Source organism: Spermophilus citellus (assembly GCF_964194105.1).
Source record: "Spermophilus citellus genome assembly, chromosome: X".
Lineage (NCBI taxonomy): Eukaryota > Metazoa > Chordata > Mammalia > Rodentia > Sciuridae > Spermophilus > Spermophilus citellus.
The window spans coordinates 43,036,330-43,058,550 of record NC_138190.1 but is presented as its reverse complement, the minus strand read 5'-3'; the positions used below and the strand labels follow the sequence as shown (position 1 = coordinate 43,058,550).

At 44.2% G+C, this 22,221-nt stretch overlaps 1 protein-coding gene across 1 annotated transcript; it reads right to left on the bottom strand.

Annotated features, from left to right (window-relative positions):
- Positions 1-432: 432 nt before the first annotated feature.
- On the bottom strand, positions 433-19,524 carry SLC38A5 (solute carrier family 38 member 5). Its single transcript, XM_081277909.1, has 16 exons — positions 19,490-19,524; positions 19,064-19,117; positions 18,907-18,982; positions 10,600-10,715; positions 10,439-10,512; positions 7,630-7,722; positions 7,415-7,493; positions 4,563-4,645; positions 4,017-4,075; positions 3,781-3,918; positions 3,491-3,570; positions 2,796-2,896; positions 2,455-2,570; positions 1,582-1,726; positions 1,387-1,490; positions 433-781 (listed from the first exon to the last, which is right to left on the bottom strand). The coding sequence occupies exons 1-16, from the start codon at positions 19,498-19,500 to the stop codon at positions 680-682; spliced, it is 1,431 nt and encodes a 476-aa protein (XP_081134035.1). The 5' UTR covers positions 19,501-19,524; the 3' UTR covers positions 433-679.
- Between the last annotated feature and the right edge of the window lie 2,697 nt (positions 19,525-22,221).

Genomic DNA, 22,221 nt, shown 5'->3' with positions numbered 1-22,221 from the left:
AGCCTCAACAACTTAGAGAGACCCTGTCTCAAAACATAAAATAAAAAGGCTAGGGGTATAATTGAGTTCAATTCCCTCTTGTGCTGGAACACCAACACCTTCCTAAACACCAGTCTGCTTGACTCAGTGCTATAGCCCAACCTGGAATGCAATAAGCTCTCAATAGATGGTGAGTGAGTGAGTGAATGAAATGATTAAATTGAGTATCAAGTCATTGTTGCAGTAGAGGGGTGAATACTTCAGAATGGGCACAATGCTATTCAGAGCCTCAGCTTACCCATGTGTACATAGGCAGGGTCCCCCAAGAAGTCTTAGAAAAATATCAAAAAGCTAAGGCAAGAATCATGATTCAATATCTTTATTCTTTCCCTTTTAGCCAGAGGGTAATCCTCACAAACAATTTCAACCAAGGGGAGGCAGAAAGAACTGAGCTAGGCAAGGACTCCCCAAGGACCTAATTTCCCCTTCCTCCTCCCATGGAGGGCCATGATCCAAGCTCTGCATGCCTAAGAAAGAAGGAAATGGAACATTCCTCAGCCTCTGCTGTCCCCTACCTTGGGTTGTCATATTAATGGGAAATGCACCTCCACATCTCAGGAAGGAAGGTCGCAAGACTGTGGCCCCAAATCCCTCCACACACAGACATACACAGGGACCAAGCAGGACAGGACAGGGCAGGTCAGTGTCTAGACACATGGCTCTGGCCTGTGGCCCAGTTGGCAAACATAAAACCCAGGCTGAGGAACATGAAGAGGACTCCCAGGATGCCAAAACACAGGGCCTGTAGGTTGAGAGGGAAGAAAATGGAGCTGGCTGGTACTCCCCACCCAAACTCCCTCTGAGACTGTTCCTCAAGCCTACCACCTTCCAGAGTGTCCACTCCTTTCCTTACCCTCCTCTATGTTCCCTCTCCTTCCTTAAATTCAGCCCCTTCCTGTGAATCCCCCTTCGACCTTCCCAGAACCCTTACACGAGTACTCTCCTCCATCCTTCTTCTTCAAACTGCTCCCACCTCTCTTCCCAATAGGGCTCCTTCCGTCTATCTGGAGAATACTCCCTCTATGACAGCCTTTCCTTTGTTTTAAGTACCAGTAATAGAACCCGGGACCCAGAGCCTTGCACACATGCTAGGTCAGTGCTCCAACACTGAACTACACCTGAGCCTGCCAGTCCACTTTGTCTTCCCAGACCATTCCAATGGTTATGTCTGCTCTGCCCCTTCCAACAACAATCTCTTCTTCATTCTTCCATATCATCTAACCCTCTTCTAGAGATTCCTCTTCCCCCACCCCCTTCCTGAGAAAGTTCCTTCAATCCCTAGTCAACTTGGAGTGAGCACTCCCTCCTCAGAGTGCCTCCTCTTCCAGTGCTCTCCTGGATGCTCACCTGGATCTTCCGCCAGGAAAAGAGGGGCTCCACCTCAGAGGGTACAATACGGAGGTAGAAGATGCTGGGAAGGATGAAGATGAGGCTAGGGGCTGAGGTGGACCCTATAGGACACAAGGAGAGACAGAGTCAACCCAATTTTGGGTACAAGGCCCATATAAGGTGAGGCAGGGGATTAAAGTTGGAGATACTAACCAATAACCCCAAAGATATCCCGGATGGTGGACACACAAATGACAAGGACATTGACCAACACCAGCAGGATCAGGGCTATAGCCACATGTCTTGGCCAGCTGAAGGCCTTGCTTGGGAAAAGTAGCTGCTGCAGGGCCCGACGGATCTGTAGCCAAGGAAAGACAAAACCAGGTTAAGGCCTCAAGTGCTGCTCCTCCTCTTTAACTTCAAGATCCCAGATTTCCCCTATGATTATCTATGGCTCCACCTTGTCTGACCACCCATCTGTCTCCACCTTCTGAATGAAATTCCTGCCTCTTCCCTGTGAAAACCCATGTCTCTCTTCCTTCTGCCTGATCATCCATCTGTGTTTCTACCACTGTCTCAAATCCTTGCCTCCTCTCTCTGCCCATCTCTGCCTCCTCATCTATCACCTGTCCTTCCACCCTGTCTGAAATCCCTATCTCTCTTCATCTAACTACCTCTACCACCCTCCTCTGTTGAATCATTCTCACCTTCCCATCTGAGAGCTTCATCCTTCCTACATCTCACCACTTCAGCCTCCATTATTTTCCAGGCCATTCCATTTCTTCATTCAGACTGATCATTCCTACCTCCTTCTTCTGCCAAGCCATCCATTTGTGCCTCTTTCCTCCAACTGATTACCCGTCCCTGTGACCCTCTCTGTCCTGCCATTCATGTCCCCTTTCTGTCTGACGATGTTTTTGCCTTTTCTGACAACTCTATCTTCCCTGTCTGACCATCTCTGCCTCCTCCATCTGTCCATTTGCTCCTATCCCCATCCTCCATCCAAACATCAATACCTATGCCCTTTAGCCATCCACCCATGTCCCTCTACTCCCTCCCTTCCCCCACAGACTACCCTCCACGCACAGGGAAAAGCACAACTGGTACAGTGAGGGTCACTGCAAGCAACACAGCCAGGCGCACGCATAGGATGAGTTGGTCCTTCTGGTTGTACATGTGTAACATTTCTGCTTTCACACTGCCTGGGACAGGAGACAGGGAAAAAAGAATGTGATAGGAGGACCAGAACCAGAACCCCAGAAACCCACCACATCTGTGGTGACAAAATCTAAACATGTGATGCACATGTGCCTTTAGAAAGGGATGGGTCCAAGTTCTCAAGAGGGAGAGATTTCAGAGGCTTCTGCCCCAGCTTTGGCCCTGGCCCACTGGCAGATCCCCCCAGCCCTGGGCCCAGTCACACTCACTGTAGAAGGTGAGGTATCCAAATGTTGCTGTGAGGCTATACATGCAGAACATGGCCCCAATGGACACATTGGCCACAGCCTGCATCCTGTGCTGGGAAGGCCTAAGATATACAGGTCATGGAAATGTCATGCCCAAACCTAGACAGGGCCAAGTCACCATCTTCAAGCCTCCTCCTTCCAGATTGATGTACAGCTGGTACTGGGATGCCAACTCTACTTCACCTGTGCAACTAGCCAAGCTTTCCCCTCTCTGGTCATCTATACCTCACCTCACATAACCATCTCTGCCTCCTCCTTCCATCTGAGCACCCATGCAATCCCTCTGTGATCACCCATGCATCCTTCCACTACACCATCCATGCCTCTCCCTGTCTACCCATGCCTCCCTGTCCATTTGAACACCCCATCACCCCAACCCTATCCATGTAGATAACCATCCCTCCAAATCTGATCATCTGATCTCTGCTTCCAACTCTGTCCATTCACACTCATACTAGATGTTAAAATAGTGCACTAATTAAGATCTAATTAGTAAAGTCACCACCCTGAGTTCTCTGGGGCCTTGTAGCCACCCTAAAACTTCCCCTTGGCACAACCCAGCTACCATCAAGCTGTAGTCTTAGGTTACGGCTGCTATGTCAGACATTATGACTACGGGCCCTGCTCCAGCTGGCCTATTACACATGCCCACTCACCGAGAGAGCTCCGTGTAGATTGGCAACACCTCAGGGTGGCAGACGAAGGCAAAAGCCATAATAGGCACTGTGTAGGACATCTGGGGGTATGGTTCAAGTACACAGAATTAGAGCCCACAAGGAATTAGAGGATTCCCCTCTCTCTGTACTCCTGGCCCCACCATTGTCCTCCATATTGGACACATAGCAGATCCTGAAACCCAATACCTAATCCATCCTGAGTAAGATGCAGTGTGGGACAGAACCACAGTCTTCATGTGGTGTGAGCTCCCACATGCCTACACACTCACCTGAGAGTCAACTGTGAGCATCTGGGCCTCACAGCTGCTGTTGAATCCCTGAGCAGGGAGGCCTGGGGGGTCTTTACTCTCTATTGCTGTCTCATTGTGACTTATAGGACAGTCAATCTGGAACTTCTCATAAATGACCTAAGGGTGGGAAGTAGGGAAGTGAGGTCATGGAGAAGGCTATGTCCCAGTGTGCCAAACCCTTTCCCCACCTTTTCATGTTCTCCTCTCAGACTCACCGAAATGAGGAAAAACAGCATGCAGGTCAGAGAAAGACCACTGGTATATCCCAGATAACCTACATGGGGCAATATACAGAGCCTCAAAAATCAAGGACCCCCCTTATAGCAAAACCCAAACCCCTATTCTGGCCTTTAAGGCTCCCTTACCTCAATACTTGTATAAAAATTTTTCTTTTGTATTACTGGTATTGAACCCAAGAATGCTTCACCAATAAGCTACATCCCCAGCCCTTTTATTTATTTATTTATTTTTTTCTTTGAAACAAGTTCTTGCTAAATTGCCCAGGCTGGCTTTGAACTTGAGATCCTCCTGCTTCAGCGTCTCAAATAACTGGGATTACAGGCATATGTCACTGTGCCCAGCTCCTTTGTCTAAGTTTTCACTTCCACCTGGACTGGTCTCCCCTGCACAGCAAATTCCTATTAATCTGCTACATGCACAAATGTGTTAGTGTTCCACAGCCTTTGAAGATGGGGATTTTTCTAGTCTAGTTCCCACTCTCTAACCCTGCTACCCAATGAACAAACCAGGAAGCTTCTTACCCAAATGTTTCATGAGGGCCAGGGGCAGGATAATTAACACACTGACAATGATGATAAGGAGATTTCCATCCAAGAACCAGCTCCTAGGGAGACAAGAAGACATAATGATTGGTTGCCAGCCAAAGAAAACTGTCAGGCTGACACTCATGGAAGACAGTCAAATGGACAAATTTCTGCCCCCCAGTCAGGAAAAATGAGTAGACATCTCAGCTGTGTGAAGTCATTCAACTGATTCCAGTGGCAAATTACACAACAAGATTGACAGAAGTAGACTGATTATAAGATTGTCAGTTGAACACCATTGGGAGGATACAGTTAAAAGCACAAGCACAGCTAGACAAAACTCACCATCAGAGTCCCAACTGGAAATAAAATCAGATGGTCAAGTACCCCAATCAGTTGGACTTGACGTGAAAATCAGTACAACACAATCTGTCAGACACAAAGACAGAGTGTGTTATGACCCTGGTATGTCTGGCAGGTGGAACAACAGTCTGATGGTTAGACAGGTAATGAAGCAGAGTAGGTGGAAATGTCAGAAACATATATATATATATATATATATATATATATATATATATATATATATATATATATATATATTTAAAAGCTTAAGGATTGTTGGATGCCTGATTTGGCCACAGAGCCAAAGAAAGAATGAAATAGGGGCTGGGGTTTTAGTTCAGTGATGGAGCACTTGCCTAGCATGTGGGAGGCATTGGGTTCGATCCTCAGCACCACATTAAGAAAAAATATATAAAAAAGAGTTGAAAAGAAAGAAAGACTGAAATAGAAACAGAATCAGGCCAATTGACCATGCTGTTGGGACCAAGCTCAAAGCAAAATGGGGATCTCTGTGTGTGTTACAGGAAGGTGTCCAGACGAGACAGCCAGTTAATACAAATGTGTATTCATTCAAAACAACTTTTTTTTTCTTTTTTGCAGTATCAGGGATTGAATCCAAGGACTTGGCACAGGCTAGGCAAGCATTCTACCACTGAACCATTTTTTTAAAAAAGATAGAGTCTTGCTAAATTTCCCAGGCTGGCCTCGAATTTGGAATCCTCCTGCCTTAGTTTCCTAAGTAGTTGGGATTACTAGTGTGCCACCCCACTTGGCTAATGGAATTTATGTTGAGTCCTTACTAAGTTCCAGGCACTTGCATGCTCTCTTCCTTGGTTTTTTTTTTTTTAAGAGAGAGAGAGAATTTTTTTAATATTTATTTTTTAGTTTTCAGCGGATACAACATCTTTGTATGTGGTGCTGAGGATCGAACCCGGGCCACACGCATGCCAGGCGAGCGCGCTACCGCTTGAGCCACATCCTCAGCCCCTTGTTGTTTTTTTTTTTTATTTTATTTTTTATTACCACAGATTGAACCCAGGAGTGCTTAACCACTGAAGAACATCCCCAGGCCTTTTTTTATTTTGAGACAGGGTCTTGAAAGTTGCTTAGGGCCTCGCTAAGTTGCTGAGGCTGGCTTTGAATTCACAATCCTGCCTCAGCCTCCTGAGCCACTAGGATTACAGGTATGTGCAACCTTGCCTGGCTTCACATGTTCCCTATATCATAAACACAGTTACACAGAAATAAACCATCCTAGTGTGTGTGTATGTATGTATATATATATATATATATATATATATATATATATATATATACATACACACACACACACATACATACAGTGAGAGGTAATTATAATAATTGTATACAGCATATAACTCAGTGGCAAAGTACATGCCTGAGTACATGCCAAAGTACAAACCTGGGTTTGATCTTAGCACTGCAAAAAAATATGAAACATACCTAGTAATACTTGGATGTTCTCAGAATCAAACCAACAATCTAATAGGACATACACAGATAATAAAAAGCAAGCTCTAGGATGTAGCTCAGTGATAGAGTGTTTCTCTGGCATGTGCAAGGCCCTGGGTTCTAGCCCCAGTATCACAAAAAAAAAAAAAAACACCTAAGGCAGTGATATGTGCATATATGCAGCTGAAGCAAAAGCACCACAGTATACTGCACACACACACACACACACACATATGCCTGGAATCCATTGTACACAACCAGACAGATTACACAAACAGGATAGATCCAGAATCAAACATGCATTCAGAACAACAGCCAATCATGCATAGCTACGACCACAATACAGAGGACATACGCAGTCATAACTGAGGATCACACATACACAACCAGAGAGAATTTTCCAGAACAATCATCACCAAATCAAACAGAGACGGATGGAGTTGATTGAACACACAGAGCAAGTTACCAACACAGTTGGTACCATAGTATATGACATAGGCATGCCCATGCCCACATTCACACATACATCATTGGAGTGAGTGATCATATGTTTAGAGCTAGACAGAATCCAGCAGGTAATGGACACAGAATCAATTTCACAGAATCAGCTGGACAGGAAAATTCAGAGTAGCCAAGTGTCAGATAATTATGGTTGGAATCACAGTTCACAGCTGTTATCTATCATACCCCTAGCCAGAGAGAGTCAGCCAATACAACAGTCATTGAACCCAACCCCCAGAGTCCACATCTGCTGGACACAGTCACACACATGGTAAGTATCAGCATATTCTGGATGTCCAGAATCAACTGCCAGTCAGAATCACAGTCACAAAATCAGTCCAAGGTCTTGAGGATTCCTGAAGTCAACAATAGTCACAAATACTGTTGTTGTTACAATTACAGAGTGACTCAACTGGACTCCCCAACAGTCTCAGGATAGAACACCCAAGAGTCGGGTAGACACACAGAGTCAAACAGGCAGAGTTTAGGGCCCGTTCACTCACCCATCAAGTCAGAGGGCACTGTTCACTCACCCATAAAGATCCTCATTCAAGAAGGTACTGATAACCAGGGGGAGTTCGGATTTGATGATGAACAGGTAACTGGACATGGCTGGTGCAGGTGGGGTAAAGTATAAATGGAAGGTTATCCTCATCCTCCTATCCCATCTTCCCCATCCCAGCCCCGGGAAGCCCACATCACCCCATCCTCTTCCCTCCAGCTGAGCCCCAACTCCTAGAATCCTCACCCCCAACATTGTGCAGACAGATGACAGCAGCCACCACTACCTTCCCGGCGGGCCCAAATGCCCTCTGTCCCAATTGCTCATAGGCTCGGATGCCTAGAAGGGCAGGAAAGAAGGAATTAGTTGTGAATTCAGGCGGCTTATCCAGGGGTGAGGAGTGGGAGTGTCCAGAGGGTCTAGAAGCTGGGGTTTGGGAGATTTGTCACTAACTGATGAAATTTGGAAGTGAGGGCTGGGGATGTGGCTCAAGCGGTAGCGCGCTCACCTGGCATGTGCGCGGCACTGGGTTCGATCCTCAGCACCACATAAAAAATAAAATAAAGATGTTGTGTCCAACGAAAACTGAAAAATAAATATTTAAATATTCTCTCAAAAAAAGAAAGAAAGAAATTTGGAAGTGAGGGTTAAGCAGATAGGCTTGAACTTGGTTGTTAAGTCAGATTTGGTACCTTGAAGTGAAGGTGAGACCATGGTGAGAGAGAAGCCTGGGATCTGAGGCAGTGTGAGCTGGGGAACCATGGCTGGAGCTCTTCAGGCTATGAAGTAGCTTCAGGGTAAGAGGTGATATGGACTAAAGGATGAGGTTAGAGGTAAAGTATAGCAGTCTGGGGTTTGGAGAGGGTCTGATGGCCAGACTGAAAGGTACAAGCTGGGAATTTGGAGTCGGAGATCTGCGAGCCCAGATAAAACTGAGGGCCAGACTTGACTGTGGAGTCTCACTCAGGGTTGCATGTTGGACCTAGGATCTGGGATTAGGGTTGGTATGTCCAGAGTATAAGGTTCAGGTTGATGTTAGAGTCTGTAAACAAGTCAGGATGGCACCTGGTATTTTGCCAGGGGGAGTGGTTTGTGAGGTGGCGCCAGCAAGCCATTGAGTGTGGAGATTTCTTATTGGTTGACTGCTGTATCTAGTTTATGTTAATTAAGATAAGCTGTGTGGAATGTATAAATACCTCTGTTGTCCTACAATAAATGGCTCCCACTCCTGCTGTATCAATCTACAGAAGTTGCTTGTCACCCCACCCCGCCACCCCCACCCCACCCCCGTAATTTTGCTGCAGCCGGACTACAGCAGATGGTGGCCCGTACGGGGAGCCCTGGACACTCGGGGGTAAGTGACGAAAAAAAAAAAAAAGCTGCCCGTCCCTAGATAGGATGGGAGCAAATCTGCTTGTCCCTAGGCAGATAGGGCGAGAGGAAAAATGGCCATTTTGAGAAAATGGAGAAGATTGATACAGTATGTTTGTGTCTTATTTTGTCTTGAAATGTTGTATTGTCTTTGTGATGAAAATATGGAAGGGGTGAGAAGTAAATTACTAAGGGAAGGAGGCACCCCAGTGGAACCAAGAATAGTTAGGGCATGTGTTGATAAGAGCCCAGGAACTCTAGTCAGAAAGAAAAAGAAAGTTCAGAAGAAGAAGGATTATCAGGAAAAAAGTTGCAGCAAAAGGCTATTACTGAATACTTTTCGTTACCGGGGGGTGCATGAATCGGTGCAGAGGGTGCATGAATCCGTGCGGCGGCTGCCACGTGCGCGAGCCGGTCATGGCGCAGCAAGGACTTTCCAAGCGGTGGCAGCCAGCTCTTCCCCGCCCCCTGCCCGGGGAGCGGGATGCCACTACGAGAGCCCAAATCCAGGCCTGACCCAGAGGCACAGTCTCACAGGCTCTTGCTCTCTGTGCCCAGTGGCAGTTTGAGTCTAGGACACTCCCCGGACTCTCTCGGGGCCATCTGGGGCTGCCCGAGGGACGGATGCTGCAGGCGGAATACGGCCCGCATCCCTGAAGTTTGAGCATTTCCAAGGCCAATAACTACAATGGTTCTCCCACACCTGGAAGCTAATGAGTAATGAGCACCATTAAGGCTTATTTCAAATGTAAAAAAACCTTGAGATAATGTACTAAATTGTTCAAAAGGTTGTTCTTAGTGAAATGCTACAGGATTTTCTTTAGCATCATTGCCGGAGTTCCTGCCTTCATCCCAGTGCCAGTGAGGACGAGGGTGGAAGAATTTCCAGTGTTGCTGAGAACCGGACGAAACTTCGGATCAAGCTAGCTGCCTGCAGAACTTACCTGGACTGTGATTTAAGCTAGCTGCCTGCAGAACTTACCTGGACTGTGATTTAAGCTAGCTGCCTGCAGAACTTACCTGGACTGTGATTTACCTGGACTGTGAGTTAACCTATTGAGACACTGCTTTACCTGGACTGAGACAACAAACTGTAATCTACAACAAATTGTAACTCAGTATCTTTGCTAACGGTGTCATTGCTGGTATAATTTTTCCAAGGGCTTCTTGCATGGAGCCATCAAGTGGCTTGGTATTGTGGCATTTTGTATCTTCCCCTTCTGCTTGTAGCAGATTATTTATGGTGTTTCTGTAAAAAACCACTATGGTCGTTATTTAAACAAAAGGGGGAAATGTTAGAGTCTGTAAACAGGTCAGGATGGCACCTGGTATTTTGCCAGGGGGAGTGGTTTGTGAGGTGGCACCAGCAAGCCATTGAGTGTGGAGATTTCTTATTGGTTGACTGCTGTATCTAGTTTATGTTAATTAAGATAAGCTGTGTGGAATGTATAAATACCTCTGTTGTCCTACAATAAATGGCTCCCACTCCTGCTGTATCAATCTACACAAGTTGCTTGTCACCCCCCCGGTTATTTTGCTGCAGCCCGACTGCGGCAGGTTGATGTCGGGGATGTGAGTTCAAGGAATTGAGTGTGGATCTGGGTTCCAAGGCCTAGTTTGAGCTCTGTAAGGGTGTCTAGAGTCTGGGATCCAAAGGAAAGGAGACCCAGTCTCTGCATCTCACCTACAACACTGGCACAGGTCAGCAGGAGGTGGATGGAATATGAAGACAGAAATGCAATGCACAGCAACAGGACCCTGTGGCAGAAGTAGCAGTTCAGATTTGGCGCCAAGCCTCCCACTTGCCCACCACACCCCTGTTCCCCCAAGCCACTGGGGACTTACAGAAAGAAGATAATTCCTGTGTGTGCCATGGCATAAGCCAGCCCCAGGATGCCGCTGCCCATGATGGCATTGCTGAGGTTGAACACTGACATTCCAAATGATGTCTTCCCCTCGAACTGCAGGCAAGGGACAAAGTTCAGGCACATATGTGGAGAGGGATGAGGTAAGGAGACTACTGCTGAGGCTAGAAAGACTGGCTTAGGGTTAGGGTAACTGGGAAAGGAAGCCCAGGGAGGGATATGGGAAGAGTGAGGAGGCTGAAAGGGGGAAAAGCTGGGAAGAGGAAAACTAGAATAAACTGGAGGAACAGAGCTGGCAAAGGTAGTATCTGGGGATGGAATCATCTGGAACTGAGGAGCACTGGAGGAGGTGAATAAGAATAGTCAATGGTCAGCAATCAGAAGTGATCAGCCCCAAATGAGTTCTTGTTCAAATGCTGAAACCAGCCAGACACGGTGGCACATGCTTGTAATCTCAGGGACTCTGGAGACTTGAGTCAGGAGGATAGCAAGTTCAAAGCCAACCTCAGCAACTAATCAAGGCCCTAAGCAACTTAGCAAGACCCCTGTCTCAAAATTTAAATAAATAAATAAATAAGGACTGGGGATGTATCTCAGTTGTTGAGTGTCCCTGGGTTCAATCCCACATTAAAAAAAAAAAAAATACAGAAACCACATCAGGAGGCTACCCAGTAGAAATATTAATGGCATGGCACCATCAAGGCCTATTTCAAATGTAAAAGACCATGAAGCTTACCTATGGCAACACTCCCAGGCCAGCTCCTTTGTCCCAGAAGCAAGAAAATAGGAGGTGGTCGAAGTTACAGGAAAGGGTAATACTCAGGCTAAAGGACATAGCCAGTTCTTTTTCAATACCTGCTTAACATAGGTTTTGCTCCATGCTCTACTCAGAACCATATAAACCCTAAAGTTAACAACCAAAATGGGTTTTTCTGCTATATGGCCCTAAACATATGGTGGGAGTTATCTCTCTTCTCACTTAAATAAACCCTATACCGTTTTTATTCATGCCTTCCATTTTTGTCTGTGGATTTTATTATTCAAATTTGTGAGACAAGAACCCAGACAGAAATTGGCAGAGAATCTAGTCTCATCTCAAAACTCCAGTCTCATCTTGGGGGCCCATATGGGGATCTTCAGAAGAGTGAATGAAATGTACTAATGCTCTATCACTTTGCTTTTATTTCAGAAGCCCTGTACTCCATTTTGTACATTCTGTCTATCAAAATGACCAGGATCCTGTCAACCAATTTAAAGCAGATAGCACAGCTGCCAGACTCAACACAGGGGAAAAGTTTTGCTGGAGTGAGACTTGTTCATCCCTCTTTGCTTTTGGTGGGGAGAATATTGGTCTGATCTTGATTTAATCTCCTTTCATGGCAATCCATTTGATCAAGAAACTAAGGTCTCTTAGAAGCACCCTAGGTCTCTGGCTGGGGTTACTCCCAGGTGTGAATACAGGATCTCCAAAGATAGCCAAAAGCCAATTGATCACACATGGAACCTCCATCTCCACTTTAATCTCCATTCATGGTCTCTCACCTGATGGTAAAGGGAAGGCCTCACTCAGATTGTTCCTTGGATTTATGGCTGAGGTAACTCCTCAGTGTGATCATGGACAGAGAGAGAGCCCTGCCTGTCAGTCTACCAGTGCCCAAGTGAGTTGCCCTTTTGTCTTACTCTATCTGCCTTGCAATAACCTGGCCCAGGAAAAGGAAGCTCAATCTCAGAATCTGTCCCACTGATCCTGGATTTTGCCAGTTATACTTAATCATATTATAGGGGAAAATGATCATATTCTCTTAGGAAGAATATGAATAGTGGGTCTCTACGTTCCTAACCCTGCCAGTTTTTCCTAGGGAAAAAAAAAACATGGCTCTCATCATTTTTAAGTGCTCTAAGACATTTTTGTCCCTTTCCCCCCATCTACTAGGTTAAGAGTCTCAAATCTTAGGTCTATTACAGTGAGGACATCATCTCTGGCTGTAAAAATTAGATTTCTTTGTACAACAACTAGGACTGAAATTTTGTGACCCTAATTATAAATATAATAGCAAATACAAACATCAGGAAAGACTTTAAAACTTGTCCGAGGGGGGCTGGAACTATAGCTCAGTGGCAGAGCACTTACCTAGCATGTGTGAGGCACTGGGTTAGATCCTTACCATCACATAAAAAGAAACAAATAAAATAAAGGAATGCTGCCCATCTACAACTACAAAACTTTTCAAAAAAAACATAAATGTTTTAAAAATCTTGTCTAAGGCACATGGCCCTCAGGGGCATGTCTGTCTCTTAGTACAACAGTTTAGAAAGCTATTGGCCTGTCTCCTCTGTGATGCTCAACCTTGTCAACAGTGCTTTGGTACATAGGGGTAGGTTTCTCCTTTTAAGAGGGAAAAAACACAATGGGATTTGGGGTCATGTGTTGGTAATAAGTGACTAAATCCAACCTGCCCAAATCCTAATAAGGCCTCAATATGTGGTCACTAAGGCTTGGAGATGATGGAAGATAAAAGAAAATGAGTGAGGGAATTTGGAGATGTGTAGGTAAGGGGCAACTAATACAGCCAACTCAAAAGTCCTAATCAGGCCTCAAGGGGTTCTTGCCAACAGCTTTGAGGTACACAGATCAAGGGACACCTTGATCTGGTTCAGTGGAGGGATGGCAAGGGATGCTTTCTTCTCCCTTTTCATCTGGATGGATAACACTCCATCTGGCACAAGCACTCATACACTAAATTCCTTTGACCCTTAAACCCCAGGGGAAAATATTTTCTGTACTCAGCCTGGCCCAAATACTACTTGGAGGACAGGGAGAGACAGCTCTTAAGGGAAATATAAACTATAACTCTATCCTACAGCTAGACTTGCATGTGCAATTGTCCAAACCAGTTTAAGACCAGAGAAAGAGTGTCACTTTTAAACCCAAACCTGAGGTACTTTTTTGTACTCTGGAATTCTACTCTCTCACTAAGTTACAAAAAGGAAGAAACAAAGGGGAAAGACAGCTTAAAAGGCCAGCTGTTCCAGGTCCCAGGTTTTGTGTTGACACTTAAGAGGCTTACATTCTACTTTGGAGACAATATGCAGCAGGGACCCACCTCCAGGAAATTGAAAGGACAAGCCCAGAAATATCGGGAGCCACCCTAATTATCATGGGATTTTTTCAATCTGTGGGATTGGCACAGGGAAAGAAAATGGGGAAAATCCCATATGTACAAATTTTCTTCTTAAATAATCTTTTCCTGCTGGGTGTGGTGGTGCACGCCTGTAATCCCAGAGGCTCAGGAGGCTGAGGCAGGAGGATCTCAAGTTCAAAGGTAGCCTCAGCAAAAGTGAGGCCCTAAGCAACTCAGTGAGACCCTGGCTCTAAATAAAATACAAAATAGGGCTGGGATGGGGCTCACTGGCCAAGTGCCCGAGTTCAATTCCAGGTACTACACACACACAAAAAAAAATAAAATAAAATCTTTTCCTGAGGATTTCATGGGATCCCACATTCTTTCAATACCTGGGCTAACTCTAATTAGATCCAAAAGTGCATTCTGGTCTGAAAGATATTCTGCATGCTCCTTTACTAGAGTAATTATGGCTATACATTTTTTTTTTTAGAATTTATTTTTCTTACCTCATGGTTTTTGTGGTGAGTTCACATTTGATCCTGTGTGCCTAAATTAATATATTTATTCCAATCAATTTTGTTTTATTCTAATTAGAGATATTGTCATACTTTTTCCCCCTGCTGTCTTTTAGTCAAAGGCCAATTTTTCAAGTGTTAATCTCAAATACATTGGAAAAGTCTCATTTACAGAGTCCTAAGGAGAGGATTAAACAATGGTGCTGATGGGAATAAATTTGATACCCACAAAGGACAAGTGGCCACCTGAACCTTTGATTTCAGTGTCCACCACAGCTTCCAGACTCCACACCTAACATTTCCAAATGTATAGTCCTGACCTATATTTTAATCATAATGTAAAAGTCTGTGATGTTAAACCTAATAGACTATAGTAAACAACTGTAACTGTTGTCTCCTACCTGGGGAGATCTATTAGGTGCTAAAAAGCTATAAGATCTGTGTTTCCTATTTTATGTATGTATGCACACCTGTGTGTTGTGTCGTAATGTGCTTGTGTCCATATATCATGTACATGGTATCAAGATTGGCTTATAGAAAAATGAGTACTCATAAGTTTAATTAACAGATCCAAATGACTTTTCAGTTCAAGAAACATAAATAAACCTTTAACAAAAGGGGTTAATTTAAATTGATAAGAGTAAATATGTCTTTTTTTTTTTAAGTGCTGGGGATTGAACCCATGATCTTGTGCATACAAGGCAAGCACTCTACCAACTGAGCTACATCCACAGCCCCATATGCTTTTTAAATTACTAACCTACATGTTTTTCCAGGTGACCAAAAACCAAAGCATTAGTTTCCATAAAATGTTTATAGTGTAATGTCCACTGCTTTTAAGCACTTTTCTTTGACCAGAATTACTGACAAAGTGTTAAATAGATTTGTCTGATACCCTGGTTTTCATGGTAATCTAAAGCTAACAGTTAAGATTAGGTAAATCAGGCCAGGCGCCATGGCACATGCCTGTAATCCCAACAGCTCTGAGGCTGATTCAGGAGGATCCTGAGTTCAAAGCCAGCCTCGGGAAAAGTGAAGCACTAAGCAACTCAGTCTCTAAATAAAATATACAAAATAGGGCTGGGGATGTGGCTCAGTGATTGAGTGCCCCTGAGTTCAATCCCCAGTAACTCCCCCAAAAAAAGAATAAATAAATTAGATTTAACATAAATGGAATTAATGTTCATGCATGTTTGTTAAAAGACAACTGATTAGGAGCTGGGGTTGTGGCTCAGTGGTAGAGTGCTTGCCTAGCATGTGTAAGGCACTGGGTTTAATACTCAGCACCATATATAAACAAATAAATAAATAAAGGACCATCAATAACTAATAAAAACTTTTAAAAGACATCTGATTAATTTGCAAAGTTAAAATACTAAAACAGCAACTGCTAACTATAAATTTACATATTTTGGCTTCTCAATTATATAAGACAGTATATTTGTGTCTATTAAATGAGTTAAAATTCTAACAGATATAATTCTATATACAAAAAATATAAAAAGCTTCAGCAGTGTTTTAAGTACTGTACAAAGCATAAAGTGTTTCATCTTATAAAAAACTAATTTCATTTAAATTAAGAAATTTCATAAGGATTGTTTCAGGATATAAATTTAAGAAAGATAAGAAACTCATAAATATGGCAATATATTTTATTTATCCTATAGGGTAAACAAATTGCAGAATATCTAAGTTGTAGAGGGCTTATAGAAGGTGAATCTGAAAAAGTTTGTGTTGACTATAAATGACACAAAGTTAAGGGTTTAGCTGAGATCAATTTTTTTTTTTTTTTTTTTTTGGTACTCAGGATTGAACTCAGAGGCACTTGATCACTGAGCCACATCCCCAGCCCTATTTGTATTTTATTTAGAGACAAGGTCTCACTGAGTTGCTTAGAGCCTCACCATTGCTGAGGATGGCTTTGAACTCTCAGGCATGCCCCACCACACCAAGTTGAAAGTCAAATTTTAATGTACTGATAATAGAACAAAGTTTAATTCTCTAGGTTTCACAATAGGGTTTCTTAAAACATTGACATGCTTATCTATTAAGTTAATTTATTGTGTCTGTTAAGTTTTGTTACTTAAAGAAATAAAATCTTGTAAGGTTTGTACCTATTTTAAAACATTCTAAATGATAGCTCCACAACCGGTTGAAGAAACAACTGTTATGCATTTATACATCATATATGCCTATTTATGAACACTAACACTGTTTCTTTTGTTAATTTCATTTCTTTTTGTATTTTTCTTGTAAAACTTTGTAACTCTTACCTGTTGTTTCTAATGCAACAACCTGAATTAAGACAATAAACCATCACGTACAGGACAGATAAAGTATAATGCTAATTTCTAATACAGATACTAACTCTAATTAAACAAGGATAACTGTAAAACTGTAAACATTAAAGTTGAAACCCAGGACTCCTACTTTAAGACTGGTGAAACTTGACTGTTAGATGTTTAAAACCAAAACCTGGAGACCAAAGTCAGGCAAGTTAAAGGGAAAAAAAAATAGACAATAATTTGTCCTTACCCTCTTTGGTCAGCAAAACCAAGAAACAATGGGACTTCTTTAAGAGCTTTGCAACCCTGAGTCCCATGACCACCCAATAAGGGGAATCAAAGGGACCCTAGGGAACAGGAAGCCAACAAGTGTACATTCTGCAAAGAGGAGGATCATTGGAAAGGTATATGTCCCTATGCTTCCAAAGGAAGCCACATGTGGTCTGCAAGACCCTAACCCATCCTGGTAAATGCCACAACTGTTAGAGGAAAACTAAAGAAGCCAGGAGGCTTCTCACAAATTCCCAAGTGTGATCCAGACAAATCTCAGCCGACTCTAAACAGTAGTCAGGAACAAGATCAATATTAATTAACTTGGTCTTAAATATCTGGCAGGAGAATATAACATGGACATTTAAAAGGAGAGATTTATTTTGTGGGTGTATAACTTGAGATGTACATTTGCAAAAAGCAAATAAAACTGGGAGGTTACACAGTTAAAGACAACCTCTCTATCAAACAGAGGTAACACTAAAGAAAAAGCTGTTTTACAAAAATCAGCTATAGCTTGAGGATGGATAACACATTATGCAAACTAAATGTACACATTTCTAACAATTTTGCTAGTGTTTCCAGAGTCCCAAAAAGCCCCCAGTCACAAATTAGTGGCATGTTAGAACACATCCTAAGATTTAATAAGTCACTGTCTTAATAATTTTCAGGGCCTAGTTAATAATACTGATTACTTTTGTGCTAATTGTTTTACAGAAAATAATGTTTTGATGCCTTTTTTACTTACTTATTTTTGGTACCAGGGACTGAACCCAGGGGCACTTGACCACTGAGCCACATCCCCAGCCCTTTTTCATATTTTATTTAGAGACAGGGTCTCACTGAGTTGCTTAGCATCTCACTTTTGCTGAGGCTGACTTTGAACTCACAATCCTCCTATCTCAGCCTCCTAAACCACTAGGTTTACAGGCATATGCCACAGCATCCAGCTGCTACCTTGTTTTTTGTTTTTTTGTTTTTTTTTTTTTGTCTTAACATGACACATGCTCTATGGATCCTTTCTCTAGTTACCTGCCAACCACCACCATGGACCTCTAAACTGCCCTTATGTGTGAGATGCCCAAGCTCCAAATGGTCTTCCGTGTGGAATCCAAAACCAAATTCTCCTTCTACTCCTGGAAGCCCTCAGACAGACCTCTGTAGAAGAAGCCTGACAGCTGTCCCATTTCAATGCCCCTTTTCAACCTGAAGCATCCAGAGCTGTCATCAGTCACTGCCCATCACATATTTTTCCTGTAACAGTACTTAGAGTGACTTCTTCAGAGGAGGGAATAAATAGGAATAGTCAGTGGTCAGCAATCAGAAGTGATGGGCCCCCAATTGAGGTCTTGTTCAAATGCAGAAATCACACCTGGAAACTACTTGTTAGATATATTAATGGCACCACCATGGTTTATTCAAAGGTAAAAGACCATGAGGCTCACATGTGGAAACTCTCCCAATCCGGCTCCTTTGTCCCAGAAGCCAGAAAATGGGATGAGGGGATGAACCCAGATGGGAGTTACAGGAGATTGAAACCCAGGCTAAGGACATAACCAATACTTTTTTAATGCCTGTTTAACATAGACTTTTGCTCCATACTCTACCCAGAACCATGTAAGCCTCTAAGCTAGCACACTAAAATGGGTTTTTCCTGCTATCTGGCCCCATCCAAATGGCAGGAGTTATATCACTTCTCACTTAAATAAACACAATACCGTTTACTCTTCCCTTCCATTATTGTCCATGAATTTTATTCCTCAAATTTGTGAGACAAGAACCCAGAAGGAAATTGGCAAAGCAAGGAATCTAGTCTCATCTCAAAACTCCAATTTCAGAGGGACACAAAGCAATAATGGAGGAAAGGGGGAGGGCAGTCACTAGGCAGAGGGAACACCCAATTGAGAGAAGCCAGGCAAGGAAGGGAGCTGGAGAGTACCTGCGGAAGGGGAGTGTCTGGAGAGGGAGTGACTTTGGAGTAAATAGATGGGGTGCAGAGACAATTAGGCAGGGGAACAGCTGGGAGGGAGGAGGAGCTGGGGAGGAGAAGCAGTAGGGAAGGAGCAAGCAGGACAGATCCAGGTGGACTCACATCCAAGAACTGAGCCGGTTTCCTTCCAGAAGCAGGACCATGGCTGGGCAGGAAGCCCTCCCGTTCCTGACTGTAGCTGGAAAGGACAGGGAAATAAGGGCTGATAAGAAAATGACCCTCACCCCCAGAGCCTGTCTCCTTGGACTCCCTGACTTACCCTACAGCACCTGCAGGGAGGGCTCTATTCATCTTTGGATCCTGCATTTCCATCCTGTGGGCAAAAAAATAAGGTGGGAGGGTCAGAGATGGAGCAGAGGGGCTACAAAGTGAGGAAAGCCAGATGAAGGGAGATGAGGGGGTTTTCACTCAGAGACAGAAATGAAGACAGAGAGTCAGACAAGGCAAGGCAAACAGGTACAGAGAAGGATAAGAGGGACAGGGGACTAATTGGAGAGATTTGGAGACAAGAGTAAGAAAAGAGAATAAAAGAAAGGAAAAATACCAACAGTAGCTCAGACACACGGAAAAAAGAAGGCAGCCAGAGACAGAGTGAAACAGAATACAGAGGCAAAAACCAACCCCAGGGCAGATACAAAGGCCATTTGGAGCTGGAGCAGCCTCTCCTCCCAGACCCCAGACTCACTCTCTTGCCATCTGTCTCTTTTCTTCCTCAGTCCCCACATTCCCCCTCCCTCCAGCCTCACCGGGAGGTCGGCCAGCTCACTCCCAGCAGGGACACGTGTCGCCTCACTGCCCCACCCCTCTGAACACAGCCCCACCCAGCTCTTCCCAGCTTGGGCCCCTGAGCTTAGAGCTGCTGCTACCTGTTCAAGAGACTGGGGATAGGAAGCAGGCTCAGAGACCCCAGCTCCAGTCTTAACAAACTGCTTTCACCTACAATTCTGAATATCCTCACAAGAGGCAGAAGACAACCGAGTGCCCCTCTTTCAGGGATAGAAGTGACCCAGTGGAGCCGGGGAGTAGCTAGGTGGTAGAACATTTGCCTAGAATGCAGGACGCTCTGGGTTCCATCCCTAGCACCAAGGGGTGAAAAAAAGAAAAGGACCAACAAACAAAAGAAAGAAAAATTGACAAAAGGAGTCCCATTTAATCCCCTGGTAGAGCCTAAAGGTATTTTCTAGGACTCCATCACGTCTTAAAACCTACTTCCTGGCAGAAGTAGATTTGGAGACACTTTCAGATTCAAACCTTTCCTGGGTTTCGGATATGTCCAGAACCTGGCCTGAGGATGAGCTTGGCTACTTCCCTTCGTGAACAGAGCAGTCTCAGTATAAAAGCCCCCTTCTCAGGGCCTAATGTGTTTCCTAGTGTAGCACAGAGTTGAGTTCTTTGTCTTGCAGATTCAAAGACTGAAATCCACGGACACAAAAGTGAGAACAAAGTAATAGGATTTATTAGAGTAACAGAAAGCAAGCAGAGCTCTCAAAGGAGAGTGTTAGGTGGACAGGCTTCCCTTCCCCCTCCCCTTTCATGGGGGCTGTGGGCGGGGACTTTCCACCTGGCTGAGGAGACTCAAAATGGCCAATCAGAAGCTGACATGGCAACGGACCCCAACCACCATGGGTTCCCACCGGTGGAAGCAATCACCCTGTCAACTCAATCAGCCCTGACCAACTTGCAACAGACATAATCCCCCTAAACTCAGTCAACCTGCTGTCTGTAGCTACAATTTAGATGGCCTAGGCCCTTCTACCTCCAGCTTCTCTTATTAGCATTGTTCTTGCCTTTCCCACCTGCAATTTCCCCGGCCCTCACCCTTTCACAGGCCAGTGAACCTCACCTGGGAGCACCCCCAAATAAACCTTCTTTGGGTGCTTCATCTTTGTTCCATGGTTCCTGATCTCACGCGCCCCTTTTTGCTTTACAGAAAGGAGTCTCAAAAGAGGGATACCAGAGGGCTGGGATTATGGCTCAGCAGTAGAGCATTCACATAGCACGTTTGAGGCCCTGGGTTCAAGCCTCAGCACCACATACAAATAAATAAATTAAAGGTACTGTGTTTAACTACAACTAAAAATATAAATATTAAAAAAGAGGGATACCAGAAAGTAGCCATTGTCTAGGGGTTTATATAGATCCCACAGGGTTAAGGGAGATAGCCCCCAGCCCAATCCTGAGTAAGGTACTCAGTCCTTGAGCTCTACCTGTCCCCTTTTGTCCAATCAAATTATTGTGCCTATTTTGGTGAGAGCCTACTTACCAAGCAGTACATGCCTTACTATGGTTCAGGGTTTTTTCCCCCCTCTCTGCTTATACAGGAGTCAGTCTGAACTTGATGGGACCCGGCTTGTGCCTGTAGTTTCTCAGCCCTGCTACACAGAGACCTGACCTCAAAAGAGTCCAAACTTGGGCTGGGAATGTGGCTCAAGCAGTAGCACACTGGCCTGGCATGCACAGGGCATTGGGTTCGATCCTCAGCACTACATACAAATAAAATAAAGATGTTGTGTCCACCGAAAACAAAAAAAAAAAAAAAAAAACATTAAAAATTTCTCTCTCTCTCTCTAAAAACAAACAAAAAAAAAAAATAAAGAGTCCAAATTTCCTGCCTGTCCATTTTAACCCTTCTCCTGCCTCACTAAGGTTAGGATGTCTGTGCCAACCCTGCCCAAACCTGGAGCCTCTTCTTTCTTCTCTAAAGAAACCCCCAACCCTGGACTCACTTCCTGAAACTAGGTATTTGAGAAATCCCCAATTAAGGTCCACATCAGAGCTAAAACTGGCTCCAGGAAACCGCCCCCAAGTCATGAATCCTCTTCCTGGTATGGGGAAGGGGCTCAAGGGGTTCCCTCCCCAGCCTTGAGCATACTCTGGGGACCCCCACCACTCTCCTGTATTCACTTCTTAGGACTGAGGTGTTAGGAAGAACTCAACACAGGCAACACCATTTTGAAACATCCTCCATCTTAGAAAAGTCACTTCACAGTCACTGACTCAGCCTGACCTAAACCCAGGCAGCACTCCATTATCCAGCAAAGAAACCCCAAACAATACTAATACTTCATCATCATGCAAAGAAAGGAAATTATTATCTGGAACTAAAATCCTGAAAAGCACCTGGTTGGACATGGAACAGTGACTACCTGGAAGAACAGAGGTGACCACAAGGACCCTTCCCTGACACCCCCTAGCAATGGGCTAATGGCAAAAATCCTCTCACTCCCTCATGCCCCTATATTTACCCCAGGCTGTAAGGGGAAGATGGGTCTCAGTCTCCACTGGGCTCCCTCCGCAGATTTGTCCCGAATAAACCTGTTACTCTTCAGCAGCTTCTCTCTCTTGATTTCTTTCATTCAGTTCTTTCCTTAAACGAAGTACAATAGGACACCCTCCCTTCACTCAATTCTCCACTTA